The 21,895-nt window shown below is 33.4% G+C and overlaps 1 protein-coding gene across 4 annotated transcripts; it reads left to right on the plus strand.

The window, feature by feature from the left end:
- The first annotated feature begins 369 nt into the window (after positions 1 to 369).
- Positions 370 to 16,442, plus strand: LOC126879994 (uncharacterized). Of its 4 annotated transcripts, XM_050643492.1 has the most exons (10): positions 370 to 761; positions 918 to 980; positions 1,040 to 1,168; positions 2,630 to 2,987; positions 6,576 to 6,605; positions 6,814 to 6,843; positions 8,492 to 8,656; positions 11,720 to 11,975; positions 13,702 to 13,831; positions 14,470 to 16,442. In XM_050643492.1, the coding sequence occupies exons 1-10, from the start codon at positions 594 to 596 to the stop codon at positions 14,695 to 14,697; spliced, it is 1,557 nt and encodes a 518-aa protein (XP_050499449.1). In that variant the 5' UTR covers positions 370 to 593; the 3' UTR covers positions 14,698 to 16,442. The 4 variants fall into 4 exon arrangements, with proteins under 4 accessions (XP_050499449.1, XP_050499451.1, XP_050499450.1 ...); XM_050643494.1 differs by lacking the exon at positions 6,814 to 6,843; XM_050643493.1 differs by lacking the exon at positions 6,576 to 6,605 and having other exon boundaries at positions 371 to 761.
- Positions 16,443 to 21,895: the final 5,453 nt, after the last annotated feature.

The following is a 21,895-nucleotide window of genomic DNA, read 5'->3' on the forward strand; positions in this document are numbered from 1 at the left end:
GCAGCGTTCACAATAGACTTAAATTTTACGTAAAATTTAAGTCTATTGTGAAAGCTGCATAAAATTATGTACAAATTACGGTTTACGAAATTATAACGGTTTACGTTCATCTTATGGTTACGTCCATTGTGAACAAGCGCTAAGTTTCATGAATTTTGAACCTTCTTGGGTAATATTTCCCCCGTAGATCCGCCACTGATAGGCCCACTAATATATTCATAAGACCTCTATTTGACAGATCGACTGTGTTACTACAGCCAAGGCTATAGACGACACGTGACTTCGAATCCAAATAAAGGTTTTTATTATTAAAATTAATTAATTAGTATGCTAAAGTATATAAGAAAGTCGATGTAATTCAAGAACTATTAATTACAAATATAATGGTTCACAGAAGAATTTTCGTTTTTATAGTAATTTTTCCGCACACAACTCAGGATTACGGAATATGAGTTTATAATTGAAGAAAAGAAGAAGAAAATGAATTATTTATGATAGAAGTGGAGGGGATGCACAATCAACTGTCAGCTGGCATGGGATTATTAAATGTTTAGTTGTTTAAAGAATGTGGATTTAAAAAATAAATTGAAAACATGGGAAACAACCACGGCCATGGGTCTAAATCAGGTACAGCTACTCCAAATTCAGTGGCCAGTTCAAATAACGGCTCCAGGAAGAGTATCACCAGGACAAGTTCTGGTGGAGATATCCAGATTCAAGAAACTCCTAGCCCAATGCAACCTGTAGAAAAATTAGCAAAGGTGACGTTATGCTTATCTTATGTACATAATAAATTAATACTTGTCTCGCTATTTAAAGGGACCAATATGATAAAAACGTGAAATTATGTAAATGTTTACTGTATTTGCTATTTAACTTAGTTTTCAAGGACATGACATCTATGGAATATGTTTCAGATTCTGGCGGAAAAATCTCAAAAACTAGAGGGTGTCAATGGCATTACCAAAGACGTTTTCACTGTAAGACTTATTAGCATTAATGTTGTGTTGTTGTTAAACAGTAACAATAATTTTTTCAGAGATTTTTGTTCCCAAGATACCAGGTCTTGGGAGGGAAACTCTATGATCATTTTCTCAGACATAGCAAGTCGAAGAATAGTTATATGTCACAGAGTGCCTTCAAACAACAGTGTGAAGTGTATCTAGGGGTAAGTATATTTAACAAATTAATAGATAAATAATATTTTTATTAATAATGTACTCTCTCGAAGATGAACCACAAAATTTATGGTTAAAGTTTGTGGTTTACCTTGGAGAGAGTATATTATTACCTGTTGACCACATTTGTGAAACATGGATACATGGATACCTCAATTTTGCTTCTGTATTGCAAAAAAAATCTCTTTGTTTTTTAACATTAGTTTCATAATAAGCTAGCTAATAGAGCAAACATATATCTAACTTTTGCATTTCTTTGCAAGCATTTCTTTCTTCTTTAAGTGGTTGGGTATCATTATCACATTAAAATATTGGAACATTTTTGCTTTTCCTCACGTTTCTTAAGTTTTATCAGCCTAATGCAAAGAAGGCTTTGAAATTAAACATATGAGTAGCTTGTCTGTTGTCAACAATAAATGTCATGGATCATTTATTTGAGTATCAATAATTAACAACTGTCAATTTTATTACGAGTAAAGTACAATAATGCTACGTGGAAAACCTACTGATCCAATAGTGTGAGAAATTATTCTTCACCAGTACCATAAAGGGAAAACAATGTGTAAAATTTCCAGTGAATTGACTGTAACAACTTCTGCGTTTGTGGCAAAAGCTCAGGCTATCCAAAAACTGTTTCTCAAATGAGTGTAGGACATTTAATCAGAATATGTAAGTCAGGAAGAAGAAATATACTACAAGAAGCAACTGCTAGGTGGAACAGAGAAACTAGGATGAATGCTGCTACAAATATATCCACAAAAGCAGTCATTAGTTTTTATATGGTATCTTTGATAGATTGTTCTTTGTGATATAAATTTTCTATTTTTTTATTTATTCAAGTAAGCCAAAGAAAAACCATTGTTGGCAGAAACTCAATATAGCAATTGAGGCTATCAGAGCAACAGTAACAAAACGAAGTTTTGAGATAAATGCAATATTTGCATTTATAAACTGTAAAAATAGTTCCATACATCATAAAAAATGTTAATTTCATATTTACAATTTAAAAGATTTTACCCGTAAAAATAGTTCTATACATCATAAAAAATGTTGTGAATTTCATATTTACAATTTAAAAAGATATAAATAAAAGAATTTTGGTAATTTGGCATTTTATTCGTAAAATAACTGCTTCTTCCAACATATAGTTATTAGGGCCCTTATTATCAATATTAGCATTTCATATCACTCTCTCTTCATTATGTGTTTCAGATATTGTAACTTTCTTAATTTTATTATTTCATATTCTTTGCCCATTTCTCACAATATTTCTGTGTTAATTTTCTTCTGTGTCCATGCTATTGTAAGCATCCTTCTGTAACACAAATGACTGTAGCTTAGTTATATATTCTTGCTTCAGTGCCCAGCTTTTAAGTCCATATTATAGTATAGAAAACACATAACATCTCGGAGCTCTTACTCTCATAAACCTTAGCTTAAATTTATTTTAGATTATGGATGATGATAAAGTAAGAGAAACTCTAGTTAAAATGTGGGCAGTTTCAAATCAAGATACAGGAGGTGATATAATGACTCCAGACGAAATGAGATGCCTGTTAATGTGTACCTACCACATAAGCATGGACCATTATTCAGAAGGTCCGCAAATGTGCCTTGCTTCCAACAAAACACTGAAAGCAGTAGTTGATAGTTGTTTCCACAGTAAGAAACAATTGTCGATACAGTTCGTTACTCATTGGATCGAACTCAATATACCCAGATTACTGTTTCCTCTTCATAGATATGCTGTTCATTGTTTGGCAACATCATGGAGAACATTGGAAGATTGTGAGCATAGTCTTGCCAGTGGTAAGTTTATCCATGTCTTAAATAATAATTTTTATTAATTTAAGTATTATACAAAGTTATTATTATTGTCATTAAGTAAAAACTTTGAATTTAACACATAAACATAAGCAGAATTGAACTGAAACACCAAATATGATGAAAAATAGATCATTGATACTTGATACATCCAAAAATTACAAAAAAAGGAATCTAATTCTGGTAGAGAAGTGAAATGAGTTACAAATATTATCTTGAATATAGACTATCAGCAAGTTATGGTCTGGAGAAGAATAGGAGAAAGAAGAAGAAAATATAAATGTCCCAAAAACTAAGTGTGTGTGGTGAACTAGTTTTGTTACTAGTGTCCAAAAAACTAAGTGTATGTGGTGTACTAGTTGAAGCACTATTTTGTATGCGCGTTCTCTTACAAAAAAGTTGCGAATTCCAAAAGAACGTGTATGTTTGTTTCATCGACTTCGAGAAGGCATTCGACCGAGTACAACATGATACACTTTTCGATTGCCTGCAGGCAGCAGGACTTGACCACTACGATATAAGACTGCTGAAATACTTATATTACAATCAAGTAGCCTCTATCCAAATTGGAGACAGTCGTACTGAAAAACTACTGATAAAACGTGGAGTATGACAAGGTTGTGCTTTATCACCCACCCTTTTTAATCTGTACTCTGAAGAAATCTTACAGGAAGCTTTGGATGACAGACAAGAGGGAGTAAGGCTAGGCGGAGAAGTAATCAACAATATTAGATACACTGATGATACAGCCATTCTTGCTGAAAATTTACAAGTCCTTCAGACACTACAAAATCTAGTCAGTGAAGCAAGTTATCGGAAAGGCCTTAAAATCAACATTTCAAAAACAAAGTGGATGGTAGTTGGAAAGATTAATATAGATCAAGGTCAGCTTTCTCTTGATTGAGAGGAGTTAGAACGGGTGAATCATTTCAAGTACCTTGGCAGCTGGTTAAATGTAAATTGTGACTCTGATGAAGAGATAATAACTAGGATCGAAATATCACGGAAGGTTTTATGACCTGGAAACCAGTTTTATGTAACAGAAACCTGTCGATGAATATTCGAAAGAAGGTCTTGAAATGTTATGTGTGGTCTATCCTATTGTATGGTTGTGAGACATGGACATTAAAAACCACAATGCTAAACAAAATAGAAGCATTCGAATTGTGGTGCTATCGACGAATCCTATAAAGAGGAGAAAAACAGAATAGTTCGGCCATATAATTCGAGGACCTAAATACCATCTGCTTCGCCTTATAATACAAGGAAAAGTGGAGGGAAAGAGATATATTGGTCGAAAGAAACTTTCATGGCTGCGTAATATTAGACAATGGTGTGGCTGCACAGTAGGGGTCGTTCAAGTATTACGTAACGAAGAGGGGGGTCAAAAATCTTCAAAAATTGCGTTACGCAATAGTTAAACGCCCATTAGAGTGCGTTACGTAGGGGAGGGGGGTCAAAAATCGCGGTACGTAATACTTGAACACTCCCGTAGAAGAATTATTTCGCGCAGCAGCCGATAGAGAGAGGTTTCAGGAAATTGTAAACATGATGGCGGCCAACGTCTGAATACAGACACGGCACCTAAAGAAGAAGGTGTACTAGTTCAAGCAGACATCTAGAAGAATAATAATTGTTGATGATACAACTACATATAGAAAGGCAAAACGTACAGTTGTATGCTCTACAAAATTTTGCCTATCTCTAATGGTTTTCGATTTATTTAAAAAGAAAGAAATTTGTAAAAATATAAAAATCTTCCTCTCACTTCAAATGCAATTTTTTTCAAAACTAAGCATTTTCAACCAGCCAAACTTCTCAAGCATAAACTATAAGTACATTAAGTAAAATATAGGGGGGTAACGATTATTTTTAATTAGGGTGGTAATTAGGGGGTGATTTTCAGGTTTTTGGTTGTCATAACTCCCTTAAGCCGATGCCGCACTGCAGGATGCTAGAAGGTGGCTTGGAGGGTGGATTTTAAAGGTGGATGGTGGAGGGTCGCTGCATCCTGGACGCAGTGAAAGAGTGAAATGAAGTCAGAAGTCAGTATCCAACTGACTGCTGAGGAATCGTTTGTTTCATTTGTTACGTTACATTTGGTTTGTTTTTTAACATATTGTCATATTAGAGGTAAAACTCACTCACTAAACTTTTCAGAACAAAAATTGTTTTTTTATATTCACCTGACTTGAATATTTGATTTTTTTAATGCAACTGCAAAGAATAATTAAAACATTTTAAGCCATGTTTCGTCACATAGTGGGTCTGCTGGGTCCCAAATTGCCCTTCTTTTATACACAGCACTTATTACGCTTTCCTCCATAGCGAGGCTACCCGGATGGATTATCAAACACGACTGATATGTGTGGATAGACGCCTGGCGGACCACCGGATGGTTAGATGGTGTAGTGGGAGGCCACTGCGGCTACCGTCGTTGTATTATTCGTGGTATAAGTAGCTGGATGGTGGCCAGGCAGGTATCTACCATCCACCATCCTACCAAACTTCCTGCAGTGCGGCATCGACCTTAGGATTCGTGCTAGAGACTTATAAAAAATAAAAATAAAGATTTTTTCAAGAATAAGAAGAAGAACCAACTTTCAACAAGCTAAGTATTTCTCCGCTTATATTGGGACTGCAGTCACCATAAATCCACCATTATCTTTGTTATTTTAAAAGATAAATTTTTTATAACAATGATTTTTTTGATAAAATACATACTGTTTGAGTAATTCGCAAAAAACTGTTTGAAAAAGTGTTAAAAAATTTCTGTTTTTGTTAAAAAAAATGACATTTTCACCTGCGAATAAGTCGAAAAGTATTGACTTTCAGAATAAATGTATAGGACTGTAGTTGCTTAAAATTGGTTAATACATTGATGAACACGCTAATAACCGGCAAAATAACGCAAAAGATGGAAAACATAACACATTGCGAAATAAAAAGAGATGAAACTAGTAGAGGTGTAAAGTTATCGATATGAACCTATAAATTACATTACATACTTTCCCACCTTTTAACTTGTGGGAGGAGTATGACAATTTATTGTCACTGTGAAAGGAGAATGTTGTCTAATTTTCCTGTCACAGACATCTAAAGGTGAGGAACTATATAATGTAATGTAAATTTATAGGTTCCTATCGATAATTCTACACATTTACTAGTTTCATCTCTTTTTATTTCACAACTTGTTATGTTTTCTACTTTTGCGTTATTCTGCCAGTTATTAGCGTGCTCATCACTGTATATTAATTTCTGGTGTTATTTTTAATAAAAAAACATTTACCGCCGAGAAGGGGTGGCATCCCTTCAGGGTCAACTGTGAAGTTGAGGATAAGTAGAAAGTAGTGTAGCACTATTTTGATGCAAATCCGTGCAGGCCCAGAAAATAATGCGAGAGAATTGCCATTGACTGGACTATAAATGTCTTGAAACTCGGTTTATATTTTCAAACATAATTTTTTTTATCAAACATTTTATTTTATTGAGAATGTACAGAACATCCATGTATGTTTTCATATTTTTTATGAATTAGAATGTGGTATTGAAATGTGTTATTAATTTTCTCAGGTGATTCTCGTGAAAAGCCACAGATGACAGGTAAAAAGTAGTTGGTGTTGTGTTCACTAATCATTCGTCCTTTTCTTTAGCTACTGCCTTTTTTGTTCTTCGATTTTTTTTTAATAAACTTGATATTTAATTTTCCGTCATTACCTTTTCTTTCATTTTGCTTATTAGTTTTTATTTTTAACTTGATGTCATACACTTTTTACTAATGACAATGACTAAATATTTAAATTTTCCTTAGGTGATCACTGTGAAATTCCTCCATATTCAGGTAACTAAAAATAACAGGTGTTTTCGTGACGTTAGGTGCAAATGCTTCTTTTATATATAGCATTTTAGTTGCTTACAGTGTTTGTCATTCTAAGTTTATGTATTTTTTATTATATAGAATAAGCCAGTAGACATCAGTAACACTCAGATGGGATTCAGAAAAGGTCTGGGTACAAGGGAAGCTCTGTTTGCAATGAACCTTTCACAAAGATGCTTAGACATGAACCAAGAAATTTGCACCTGTTTTATTGGTTTCGAAAAGGCCTTTGACAAAGTACAGCATGAACCACTAAGGCAAGTTCTAATAAACAAAAATATAGACAGCCAAGATATAAAACCCATATTGGAATCAAACAGCAAATGTGAAGGTTGAGGGTAGGCTAACAGAAGAAGTTCAAATCCGTCGATGAGTCCGACAGGGATGTATCTTATCGCCACTTTTATTTAATCTGTATAGTGAAGCCATCTGTCAACAAGCACTCTCAGAAGAAGATGTTGGTCTGATAATAAATGGTGAGACGATCAACAATATAAGGTATGCTGGCGACACGGTTCTCCTATCGGGAACGCTAGTAGAACTACAACATCTCGTTCAAAGTCTCAATATATACTGTAACAGTTACGGCTTGAAAATTAATTTGAAAAAAACTAAATGTATGGTAATCGCGAAATCAAAGAACATCAGAGCTAATCTTGTAATAGACAATACAGCGATTGAGCGTGTGTCCTGCTATAAATATCTAGGTGCTTGGATCACAGAGGATACTGATCAAACAAAACAGATTAAATACAGAATAGAAATTGCTAGATCAGATTTTAATAGAATGCGCAAACTCTTTTGCAATCTTGATATCAACATAAAGTTACGAATACGAATGCTGCGGTGTTATGTCTTTTCCACCCTGTTATATGGAGTTGAGGCTTGGACACTAAAACAGTCGACCATAAAAAACATCGAAGCATTCGAGATGTGGTGCTATGGGTGCATTTTCAAAATATCATGGATGGACCGCGTCACTAACACGCAAGTACTCCAAACTTAAGACAAAAGATGCGAGGTTATAAATGAGATAAAAACTAGAAAGATGGAATACTTGGGGCACATTATGAGGGGTGAAAAGTACGAACTTTTAAGAAATATCATGCAGGGCAAAATAAGTGTGGGAAGAAGAAAAATATCGTGGCTTCGAAATCTACGTGAATGGTTCGGATGTAGTTGGATTGAACTTTTTAGGCGCGCTGCTAACAAAGTCGCAGTGGCCATGATGATTTCCAATCTCCGCTAGGAGTGGCACGTGAAGAAGAAAAAGATTAAGACAAATAAACACTGAACATACGCACTTGTCAGTTCAACTACCTGTCTGTTTTTATGAGCGAGCACCAATGTGACATGCGACCGGTTACTTTCGGCTGGGTTCGTATCGGTCATAAAAGGAGAAAGGTAGTTAAACAATATTTTATACATGATTTTTTATCTGTCAACTCATTTGTTACCAAAAGTCGTTTTTCTCCATTAATCATAGATTTCTTTTAATTTTCTACATGCGCATTATGTAAGTGTTATAGCTTTACCAAATCGTTGCATAGCCTTTTTTCGTTAAGTGTTTAATTGCTTATAATAATTATTTTTAAAAGAAATCTATTTCTAGGTATAGAATTGGCCACGCCCGTATTAGAAGAAGCCAATCCGTTTCCTCAAGCCAAACCACATCCTCATTTGCTGACCATGAGCATGTCCTGGCTACTTGCTGGAGCCTTACCTCCTCTGTATTCGAGACCACAAAAGGCACATTCACCCAGCAACAGTGGAGTTGGTAAGTTTCTCATAAATATATAAAGTAGTAGACTATTTCATTTTTAATTTTATAAGTATTATATTTTGTTCAACAAAACAACTTATCTGGTTCGGACATGTACAAAGAATGGATGAACAACAAATACCAAAGGAAATACTAAAATGGTAACCAGAAGGAAATAGAAAACGAGGTAGATTGAGAAAAAGTTGGAGCGAAGGAATAGACAAGGAGCTGAGAGAAAGAAACATAGAAGAGGACCTATAGAACAACCGGGCGAAGTGGCGTTTGGAAGTGGGAAAATGGATGATGACGTTATAAACCGATATATTATATTAGTACATAGTATTATATTTAAGGAGTACCATCTTTTTTCTGTCTTAAACAGTAAAATACTGGGTTGGGATAAAGTATGGAACCAAGCAAATATCTTTGAAACGAAAAGAACAATATTTATTAAACTTTGCATGCAAGTACAGTGACGCAAAAGGCATCTGTTGTCATATTTTTTGTTACTACTCCACTTCCGGTTTCACAGGAAATACCCTTAACTTATTTAATTTAAATGGGACACCCTGTATATTTTTGCGGATTTTAAAAGAACTTATTATTTTTAATTCATACATACCAAATTTGGTAGAAAAAAATTGTTAAAAAGTGTCTGTAGATAATTTTTTATATTAATACAACGTAGTAGGAAATAAACGAGTACCATCTATACTTTAGACTAAAATTGTTGCTTACATGCACTGCATGACTTATTTGAATTTAGTATAGTAGCTAAAACTGTTACTGAACTAATTGACAGAAATAAGTTGTATTAAAAATGGTTCATTTAAATGGAAAAGATCGTACTGAAACATTAATGATAATAGGTTATGGTGAATTTTCATTTTTTGGAAATGAATTTTCCAAACCCACGGATTGGACGTAGAGGATTCATAGAGTGGCCCGCTCGTTCTCCGGACCTCAACCCGTTAGATTTTTTTCTTGGGGTTATCTAAAATTACGTGTTTACGTTAGGCGACCAACATGCTTGCAGGATTTGAGAAAAAAGAATAATTTATGAATGTGATCTAATACGTGGAGAAATCTTTCAAAAAGTGACTCACGAATTTATTTATAGGCTTGCACGTTGTCAGGAGGTGAACAGCAAACGTTTTCAACATTTGAAATTATTTTTTTTATTTTTAATATCATTGGTCTAACGTAAATAAATTAACCTATTTTTTAACTGTAAAGAGATTTATTTCTTGTTTTAATAGTTTTTTCTTCCAAACTTGGTATGTATGAATAATTAAAGATAACAAGTTCTTTTAAAATCTGCAAAAAATATACAGGGTGTCCCATTTAAAGTAAATAAGTTAAGGGTATTTCCGGTGAAACCGGAAGTGGAGTATTAACAAAAAATATGGCATCAAATGCCTTTTGCGTCACTGTACTTACATGCTTCTTCTTCTTCTTCTTCTTCTTCGCGCAACTAGGATTACTCCTGTTTGTCTGCCTCTTATTCCGTTTCAGTTGTTGTTGACTGTACATTGTCTTTCCACCTTTTCGGCGGCCTTCCAACGGGTCTTCTGCTATACGGCTTGTTGTTTTTACAGATGTTCGCTAATCTATCTGGTTCCATTCGATTTACATGTTCGTTCCAGTTTTTCTTTCTTGTTTTTATCCACCTGTTAATATTTTGAAATTTGCAACGTTCTCGTATACTTATGTTGCTTTGTCTGTCTCTTAATGATATGCCCGCTATTGATCTTAATACTTTCGTTTCGATATTGTTGATTTGTTGTGTTTCGTCTTTCTTGTATTGGTCCTTGTCTCCGCTGCATATGTTAGGATAGGTCTTACTGTTGTCTTGTATACTTTTATTTTGCTTTCCGTGGTCAGATATTTGTTTCTCCATATGGTTTCTCGGAGGTAACCACTTACTCTTGCCGCTTTTGTTGCTTGTGTTGTGGTCTCTGTTCTTATATTCCTGTCACTAGTGATCTCTACTCCTAGGTAATTGAATTTCATTACTTGTTCTACAATTTTGCCGTCTATTTCTAACTTGCATCTACGCGGCTCTTTACTTATCACTATACATTTAGTTTTTTCTACCGATATTCTCATATTAAATTTATTTGCTGTGAGATTGAAAGTGTGGAGCTGCCTTTGTAGGTCATCCTCGTTATCAGCAATTAGTACTGCATCATCGGCATAGCATAGTATCGTGATTTTATGCGCTCCCATGTGGTATCCATGTCGTTTTCTGACTTCGTGAATTATTTGATTCATCATCGTATTGAATAACAATGGGCTGAGCGAGTCTCCTTGGCGGATTCCTCCTTTTAGTTCTATGCGTTCTGTTTCTCCTGTTGACATTATAACTCTGGTCTTGTTGTTCTTGTTAATTTCCTTAATTAGCCTTATTATCTGGTGGTCTATTTGTTCAGCTTGTAATAAATTTAAGATATCATTTCGCCTCACCCTGTCAAAAGCACTTTTTAAATCTACAAAGCACATGTATGCTGGTTTTCCATATTCAATAGACTTTTCTACTATTTGCCTGATAATAAAAATTGCATCTATTGTGTTGCGGTTCTTCCGGAAGCCTTGCTGTTCATCTGCCATATTCGCTTTTTCCTCGATTTTATCTTTTATGACTGCCGTCAACAATTTTAATGTGCTGTTCATCAGACTAATGCCTCTATAATTTTCAGGATTACTTATTACTTACATGCAAAGTTTCATAAATATTGTTCTATTCGTTTCAAAGATATTTGCTTGGTTCCATACTTTATCCCAACTCTGTATATTAAAACAATAATAATAATAGTGTCCCTTTTATACCGCTAACGTGGCATTGGAATTATATCAAGGTAGTCTGCTATCTCCAGCGCCTACGGTATACCAGAAAAGTAACAGTGCCAGTGCTACGCTTCGACCGGGCAGTTTACATCTCTACACATTTGAAATAGAACCGAAAGAAAGAAATCGAAAAAGAAAGTTTCAATACGATGCGTCTGTATAATTTTATTTCATAATTTATAGTGTAAGTATTTATGATTTAACGTTTATAGTAGAATTTTTTATTTTAAGGATTGGCAAACATGTCATTTCTTGCGAAACTTGTTTGTTCCATTCCATCCCATTGGTCGATCCTGTACGATTCAGACGAGATGGGCCTGGGTTCGAACCGATTTCTTCATCACGTGATGAATTACAAAGGACCAACTTTAATTCTTATTCGAGTCCAGGATGGTCAAAAGTTTTGCATAGCTTCACCCAACGAATGGCGAGAGTCACATCATTATTGGGGTGGAGAAGAATGTGCCGTATTTCAGCTATTACCAAAGTAAGTTCCAATGTTCCTTAATAGATATTGATATCGATACCTAACCTAAACTCCAAAACCTCTCAACTGTTTTGTTCGTTTTTTCTATTTTGGTCTTTATGTATATAATAAAGACCAAAATTCGAAAACCGAACAAAACCAGTTGAGAGGTTTTGGAGTTTAGGTATCGCTATGTTGCTTAAGAAGATCAAAAATATAGCTCGGGGAAATAAGATTTCTTTCGGGACTGTGACAAATGCAGATATCTGAAATTTTTTGAAGTGAATACTTATTATCGGGTATGGAATGTTGAAGGGACTAAAATCGTATTTGGCGTCATTCAAAAATCGTGACGCGAGTGATATCGCGACCCGATACATTTATTTTAACTTTCAGTAAACCAAGTACACATCCCGAATTATCTATTGTTTGTCTGGTTGTAGGGTAATTTCAAGTATAAATCACGAATTTTAAATTATTGGCTGTCTTCGTGGTGGTTTCAACCCTATACTCGTAAGGATGATTTGTACAATTTTCTCAAACAAAAAAAATAATACGATAAAAAAAGTATGATACATGTTTTTATGCTAAAACTAAGTATCAATCCCGAATTTGATATTATTGACTGGGTTCCGGGTGGTTTCAACCCTATAGGGGTTGGTTTGTTCATTTGTTTAAAAAAAGTAGACCGTCACATGCTTTTATACTATAACTAAATATGGATTCCAAATTTTCAATTCTTGATTGGCTTCGGGGTGGTTTTAACCCTGTTAATTTATTCAGCTTTTCCGAAATATATAGTGCGACACATTTTTCTATGGTTAAATGGTAGATATAGATTCAGAAGTTTCTATTATTGACTTGGTTCGAAGTGGTTTCAACCCTATAGGTGTTGATTAATTTTAAATTAAATTAAAATTAAATCAAATTAATATATAAAATTAAATAAAATCAGACAAAAATAAATAAATAAAAATACAAATAATATTAATAATAAATAAAAATAAAAATAAATAAAAAAATGAAATAAATTAAATAAAGTTAAGTAAAATAAATCGAGTCGAATAGAATTAAATATATAAGAAGTATTCACTTCTGTTGGCAGCTCTCTTTTTTTAGTTGTTTTCCTAAGAAAACCTATATGTTTTCTGCGGAGATATCGGAGTATTTTTTAATTATTAATAATTTAGTGTAAACAATACCATTTTTTTGATTTTTTGCGTACCATTAAAAACCTTAATATGTGAGGTAAAATTACAAAACTTAATCTTTTAAAACATAAAAAGCTTGCTTTAAAATGGCGATTACTAAAAGTTGTAAAATTAATTTGTTACTTCGAAAACTGCAAAATATGGTCTCGTAACTCGTTAATTGTTTATAACTATTGTAAAAATTAACCTACATATTTGTTATTATAAAGTCCCCAAAGTTGTGTATTGTGGTCTTTAGTAAACCCTAAAAATTTTGTTTACCCAGAGACATTTCTTGCAATAACATTAGTCAATAAATAATGAAGATACGGCAATTCTACGCATACCAAGTGAAAGTTTAAGACTTAAACTATCAATATGTATCAAAAAAATGTGAAACATTTTACTTTAAAATAAGTTTATTTTAACATTTCAATTTCCACTTCGGAAATCGTTCTCAAAAAGTAAAATTTTGGCATATTCGCAATAAAAGTAGTAAATTTTACATATTTCATTAAAAATTTGAGTTATTTTAATTGTCTTTTTGTCATTTTTAGGTTTCAACTATTAGAAAAAGGTCCCAAAATGTTATATTTGAATTTTAGTGTTAGAGGATATCCACATGGACTTCGAGTAGGTAGTGATCCTAGAGCTCCAATTATTAGCATCGATGGCGGCTTTGAAAAGGTATTTATTTTTAATTTCTACATTGTTCAGAATATATCCAGAGGTTAACGTGAATCCTCACAGTGCGTGAATATCTCCCCCAAAGGAAGATCTGCATCTCTTGCTACGTTGATTAATAAAGTTACCGTGGCCAACAGGCCTCCTCCACTCTTAAAAGGAGTTATATCTATAGTAGGCAAACTTTGAGATGGACCCAAAGGGGTGAGAAGCCGCTAAGGACGGTTAAACTTCCTGTATCAGCCGACACGCATCATTAACACACATTCAGTCATCCGGAAACTATGGAACTGGATTATGTTATAGATCATAGCTCAGAAGATAAAGATGAACGGGGAAAAGTACTCACATATACTCAATATTCCGGATCGAACTAGTTTAGGCATCGATGGCGTCGCCAGCGCGCATCAATGGATGTGGTAGGTTGTCGGTGGGAATGTGAACATACAGAGAAAAGGCGAGCCGGTAGAAAGCGCTGCCGGTGCCATTATTACATGATGATGATTAATTAAAATGCTGACGCCATTCAAATTAAAGCACACAGACAGTCATTGCATTAAATCTTCTTTTGTATGATTCATATATTTTTTGTTTAATCTATGGTTTATTATGTCCACAATAATTCGTAAATTTTTATCTAGATCGAGTGGCAAAAGATTCCTTACTATCTGGAATGTATAGAAGTATGGGGTTGTGGAGACCAGGTGAGTAGAGAACGACAGCTGGAAGTTAAAAAATGGGAAAAGAAGGAAGCAGAAAAACAACGCGTTGTGAAACTAAACGCCTCTGACTGGTTGGACCACCCAGACCGATATTTACTTCAGCTAGCGGGTAGACCGGAATACCACCAAAATCAAAATCAATCATAGCTTAGGGCTCATTTTATTAGACCAATTTTTTTACTTCACGTGCTCCAAGAGAGCGGCAAATGTATAGGATACATATGGCGGCTTTCTAAAATACTAAAATGTTCATCTGATCGTTGCATTTTCTTATACTGTTAAATTTATATTACAAAATATACAGTTGAGTCCATGGCTCTTAATCCGTGCATTATTATTTAAAGCATATGGAATAAGTCGGAAATTTACTCCATGCAACAAGTGACAGAAAATGGCCACTCCTCCGATCACGGATTATATTATAAAAGTTGACGTTATCAAATAAATAGAATGTAAAATGTTAGTTTTGCTTTAAAATTGTGGTGCAGAATTACAGCTACATTTGAAGCAGCTTAATAAATTATTTTATCATTTGTGATTAATAAATAAATAAACAATTTATAAAAAAATATATGATTAAATATACAATAATATTTACAGTGTGTTGATATAATTATATACTACTAAAATTATAGTAATATGTTTGTAAGATAAAAATTTTCCAGCCATAATCTAAAAAAATTCAGTAAAATATTTTCTTTTTGTCATTTCTTTCAGTTTTGCGGAAACTTAATCAAAACCATTCCTTTGGGACCGTTCAAGTATTACGTAACGCATGTGGGGGGTCCAAAATCTTAAAAAATTGCGTTACGCAATAGTTAAAAGCCCATTAGAGTGCGTTACGTAGGGGGGGAAGGGGTCAAAAATCTTCAAAAATCGCGTTACGTAATACTTGAACGCTCCCTTTAACTGTATGAACGAGGATAACTTTGTATGTAAATGAATGGCAAAATGAAATACACTTACCATAAAAGTTCAAACTCCAATATAAAATTAATTGTGAAAACAACTGTTTATATAATATAAATAACTTCTAAATGCAAAACAAGACAAGAATAACAGCAAAAATCCAACAAACTGACAGCAACAAGTAAACAAACCAGAAACGTCACAAATTGTACTTAAAATCTGAAAACGTCCACAAGTGTATTTTTTCTACCCATATATTTTCGATGTACTGGATGTAGAGCATGCATAAAAATAACATGTGTATTTACTTAATAACAGGCGGTAGCTGGTTCGTTTTTATTTTCTTTTGTGGAAGATGCTAGATAAAAAGTATGTATTTTATCTCTCGCCAGATATTAATGACGCACGGGTAAGGAACCATGGACTTAACTGTATTTCATTATTATTGATATTAATATTGATTCGCATTTTAAGACTATACGGCATACATATGGTGCTGTAAAATTTTAAAAATGAAAAAGTGTAAAAGTATGTTTAAAATTATGTATTTAAAGACTATCTGAGTAGAAGGTAGTGATTATCCACAGCGTGTATGTGGTACTGAGACACAGCACAGTCGCGCAACATTTAATACTACCTACGACGGTTTTATAATAAATATGCCCCTTTGTTCTAGTTTGTTATATTACTCCAATAATATGCGGAAATCTATGTATTATCCTACTTGTAGATAAAATGAGTATCTACACAATAAGCAAAACATGAAGATTGTCCTAAATAAGAGAGAGTGTATAACATTATAGTCCAAGAGACAGCGCTGAAAAATCTCTTTGAATTTACTAAAGCTAGTTATTTCACAGTTGATTACTGTGATTGTGTAGAGAAACATACTGCGGTTAGTCTAGCGAAATGTAGAACAGGGGTTAACATACTGCGGTCGGTCAAGCGAAACGTAGAACAGGGGTTACTGAGAGGGTATCAAAGTTGCTTTCCTACGAAGGTAATTAAATCTATTTACTAAGGCTGAAAATCAGTACACACATTCTAAATTAAATATAAATAAAAGTTATTATAGTCGGTCAGCTGTATGACGGGACAGAGCCGGTCGGTCGGCCCCAATGAAGTACAGGGTTATTCACTATATTTTGACCCCACTGTAAACTGCTTTATGTACAGAATTAGAAAAAAAATGTAAAATACAAAAGTTATTCAATTTTTAAGTTATGATTTTTTGACATATATATCGTACTAGTGACGTCATCCATTTGGGCGTGATGACGTAATCGACTATTTTTTTAAATGGGAATAGGGGTCAAGTGCTAGCTCATTTGAAAGGTTGTTCAATTCTCTATTCAATAATATACAGGGTGTCCAAAAAAATGTTTTATTAAATTAATTGACACAAAAAGAAGAATGTATGTAATTTATTTAATTCAAAATACATTCTACTGCTGTCAAAAAACAGAAATAAATGTTTATTGAACAAATAAACACTACTTTTCATTTAAATTCAATGTTCAATCTGCAACCGATCTGCCTTTTGGCAGTTTAAACATTGAACTTAAGCAAAAATCAATGTTTATTTGTGCAGTAAACTTTTATTTCTGTTTTCTAACAGCAGTAAAATGTATTTTAAATTAAATAAACTACATACATTCTTCTTTTTGTGTCAATTAATTTAATTAAAAAACATTTTTGGACACCCTGTATAAATAATTATCTTAATGTTTATATTTCTGAATAGAGAATTGAATTACCTTTCAAATGAGCTAGCACGCGGCCCCTATTCTCGTTTAAAAAATAGTCGATTACGTCATCACGCCCAGATAGATGACGTCACTAGTATGTTATAATATGTCAAAAAATCATATTTTAAAAATCAAATAACTTTTGTATTTTACATTTTTTTTAATTCTGGAGTTTACAGGGGTGTCAAAATATAGTATTTTAAATAAAGGAGTTTACAGGGGGGTCAAAATATAGTGAATAACCCTGTACAGGGTTATTTACTATATTTTGACCCCCTTGTAAACTGATTTATTTACAGAATTAGAAAAAAATGTAAAATACAAAAGTTATTCCATTTTTAAATTATGATTTTTGACATATAATATATCGTACTAGTGACATCATCCATTTGGGCGTGATGACGTAATCGACTATTTTTTTAAATGGGAATAGGGCCGAGTGCTAGCTCTTTTGAAAGGTTATTCAATTCCCTATTCAGTAATATAAATATTAACATGATTAATTATACAGGGTGTCCAAAATTTTTTTTAATTAAATTAATTGTTTAATTGAATAATCTTTCAAATGAGCTAGCACACGACCCCTATTCTCATTTAAAAAAAATAGTCGATTACGTCATCACGCCCAGACGGAAGACGTCACTAGTACGATATTTATGTGAAAAAATCATAATTAAAAATCGAATAACTTTTGTATTTTACATTTTTTTCTAATTCTGTAAATAAAGCAGTTTACAAGGGGGTCAAAATATAGTGAATAGCCCTGTACATTCATTGGGGCCGACCGACCGGCTCTCTCCCGTCATACAGCCGACCCACTATAATAACTTTTATTTATATTCAATTTAGAATGTGTGTACTGATTTTCAGCCTTAGTAAATGGATTTAATTACCTTCGTAGGAAAGCAACTTTGATACCCTCTCAGTAACCCCTGTTCTACGTTTCGCTTGACCGACCGCAGTATGTTTCTCTACACAATCACAGTAATCAACTGTGAAAAATTTTACTTTAGTAAATTCAAAGAGATTTTTCAGCGCTGCCTCTCCGTCTATATGTTTTCATCCACCGTAGACATGGACTGGAGAAGTTTCATTTGAAACTGGTGAGCTCTTGCTAATTTTTCCGTTGGTATTGCTTTTTTTTCAAATAGTTCAAAACCATTTGTTGCTTGTCTTTGTGGAATAAATTTTACTGCTATCAATATAGAACCTGCTGCAATTTCACTGGGGAAAAGGTTAGAGAATTCCTCAAAGAGCGTTGAAAAGTCTAATATAAAATAAGGGGTGAGTAGAGTCTCTAACCCGGTATAATATGAAGTTCTAAAAAGAAACATTCGACAAAAAATACAGGTTCTATATGTGGAATGCGAAAATCTAATATCTTCAATATTTTTCTTTCCATGTGCATCATTTGTTGGGATATATATTTTTTCGAGCACATCATTAAAATATTGGATGGCGTCATTATCTGTCCTGACATCTTAGACGCTATCCAAAGGCACGTAGCAGCAACTAATTCATATACAGATTGTGGTATTTCTATTGAAGATAGTATTCTGTCAAACATGTTTACACTGCAATACACTATGTCTTCATACAGATGATAAAAACCTGTATTTTTAGTAGTATATTAATACATCTCGTCCTGTCCATTTTACTGACTCCAAATCTCGTCAAAAAATCAACTGGAAGTACTTGCTGTTCTCTATCCAGTGATGTTTGAAAATTGTCATGTACATGCCATATATCCTGGAAAGGCAAAGGCTGGTCCAAATAGTCTGTTAAGCGAGCTGGTCTTTGTCGTTTTATTAATTTGGGTATTCTAGCAATACTTGACGTTTCTTTGATATTGTATTTAGAAAACGGGTTGGGCATAATTGGTGAAACGTCTATTTTTGGTAGTCCCCCAAATTGTTCGTTTAAGGTTAGCGTCTTCACATTTGTTCGCTGTTTTTTTGAAGAAGGTATTCGTATTACTTTTTTTTTATTCGAAAATTTTCATTATTTTCCCCAATCAGATTCTGGAACTGGGGCTAATGCTGTCTTATCTGACTTTTTGTTTTTTGCGGCTTACTGCAATCTTGATCGTTATATATTGGAACAAGTCCATCTGTTTTGACATCTTTGTTTACATAGACAGTGTTATTTCCTTCTTTGCAATATGGTTTCAATTTCTTTCTTGCATTTATTTCTTAACATCGTTCTTGAAATATTTCCTTTTAGGCTGTTTCAACATCCTTTCAAACAATAATAAGCATGGATCAATGTGTACACTTTTTAAGTGGGTTTCAAGAACTGCGGTTATTAGGGAGTCTATGGACATGGCCAGCCTACATATATTAGACTTTGGGATTTAATCTCTTAGACTACGTCCCTCGCCCTATCATCTGTTTGACCTCAGCATTTGTTTTTACTCGGTATTGGTTGCTATTTGGGTCGTGATACGGTCCAAAGATTCTTCTGAGGACTTTTTTCTCAAAACGTCAAGTCTTCTTTCAATTGTTTAGTCAACGTCCACGTCTCACACTCATACATGACCACCTGTTTTATATATTCTGATATTTGATGTTCGTGTTAGGCTATTAGATTTAATAGTGTCGTTGAGGCATATGTACATCAAACACTAACGGCTCAAAAAGCTATCCAAATATACGAAAAATTTATTACATAAGAGAGAAACACCAATAACATCAAACAAACTAGATTTACTTACTTACTATTTAATAAAATATGTCTTTGGAATGTCTATGTGCACTATTGTCCATCCAAGTCACTATCACGAGATTCTGGTGGTAAAGATGTGGCAACCCTGGATGTCAAACATACGGTGATACTTCGTTGTAATGATATTAGGCTCCACCTACGATGCGCAGTCAACAGCAACACAATTCATCCAATGTTTTGTCACTTATTTTTATTATATTTGACAAGCTGTACCAGGAAACTGTGCGAAAACTTTGAAAACTTGCTGCCTTGAGCTAACAGAGGGACAAATGTTTGACAGATCGGATAGCGCTATATACATCGTTGTGAAGTAAGTCCTGAAAGGGGGGCTTTGAAACAGAGATGTTGCTTTGTGTCCGTCTAAATTCACTCTGGGATTTATATAGGCGACTGTTTGGTGTTCGGAGAGTGTTTTTTTAAACTAGATATGTTTTTTATGCACTCGTAACAGTCATAACACTAACACTGTTGTCATTTATATATTTTTACGTTTCGCAACGTGAGCAAATTATGTTACAAGTGGAGTAAAATTTTTATTTCTAAATTAAAAATATTTTTAAATAGCTTCTTTATATGTTCGAATGGATTCGTTCGAACACACTACTCAAAATTAAAATTTTTAAATCGGAACAATAAAAATACTATGTATTCGATAAAAAGTTGTAAAAACAAGTTGATGCACAACAATGCTTCCTTGATAAAATTGATTATGAATTATATATTAGTAATAGTACTATATTAAGGTCTATATTATAAATACCGATAACTGTCCGAGACAGATGATTATTCCAGTATTTTAGAAAGTCGTCTTTATGAATTAGTACTTAGACTGGATACTTAAAAATTTTAAACTACTTAAAAATTCAAGAAAAAAACGACTGTTTAAATGCCATATAAGATGCTTTAAACTTATATACGCAAAGATTGTAACATTTATAAAAATTACGATTGTTAATAAAATAAACAAAGGAGGAAATATATTTTTATAATACGATTATATAATTCTGAAAATGATAATTTATTAGTTATGGTTTTCTCTAGATGCGTACTTAATTTGTACTAAACATTAATTTTGCATAACGTACAAAAAGCTAGAAATCCAAAATTATTATTAAAAAGAAAACTCTTCTAAAGTATTATTGCCCGAATTTCATAATATATCGTAACGACAAATTTTTGTTACCACAGAAAAAATTTTTGGCTAATTTTTCCATTAAAAGTTTTCCTTTATTTTATTATTATTTTCCTTTTTTCCAACATAGTTTGTTTGTCTCCTTTATAAACAAATTCTTTAACAAATTTCCTTGAACTTTATTTACAGCAGGTACTTATTTTTAAATTATATGAAAATTAATAAAATTTATCGACGTAACAGATAGTCAGGCATCCCAGGCATATTTTCACCATTTACTACTAACAAGCTAATTTTTCGTGCTTCATTTTGACGATACGTCCAACTTTTTTCCGTATGTGGTAGATAATAAAGATAGCAGGGATAGTCCAGTCGGGTTAGACGAATAACAGGCCTAAGCGTGCATGCCGAGCTGCCCCAAATTTTATTTTTCCAATCTTTAGGGAGGGTTAATAGTAGTGTAAATTTAAAATCTCGAATGAATTCCGTCATTTTGATTTTAAACGGGAACCGTTTTTGCTCAATATCTCTGCCATTTTCAACTTCTGTTATTCGTCTAATAGTCCAAGCTTCAGCGCTGAAAAATTTCTCTGAATTTACTAAAGCTAGTTATTTCACAGTTGATTACTGTGATTGTGTAGAGAAACATACTGCGGTCGGTCAATCGAAACGTAGAACAGGTGGTACTGACAGCTTGTCAAAGTTGCTTACCAGCGGAGGTAATTAAATCCATTTACTAAGGCTGAAAATCAGTACACACATTCTAAATTGAATATAAATAAAAGTTATTATAGTCGGTCAGCTGTATGACGGAACAGAGCCGGTCGGTCGG

This window comes from Diabrotica virgifera, chromosome 2, assembly GCF_917563875.1.
Source record: "Diabrotica virgifera virgifera chromosome 2, PGI_DIABVI_V3a".
Taxonomy (NCBI): domain Eukaryota; kingdom Metazoa; phylum Arthropoda; class Insecta; order Coleoptera; family Chrysomelidae; genus Diabrotica; species Diabrotica virgifera.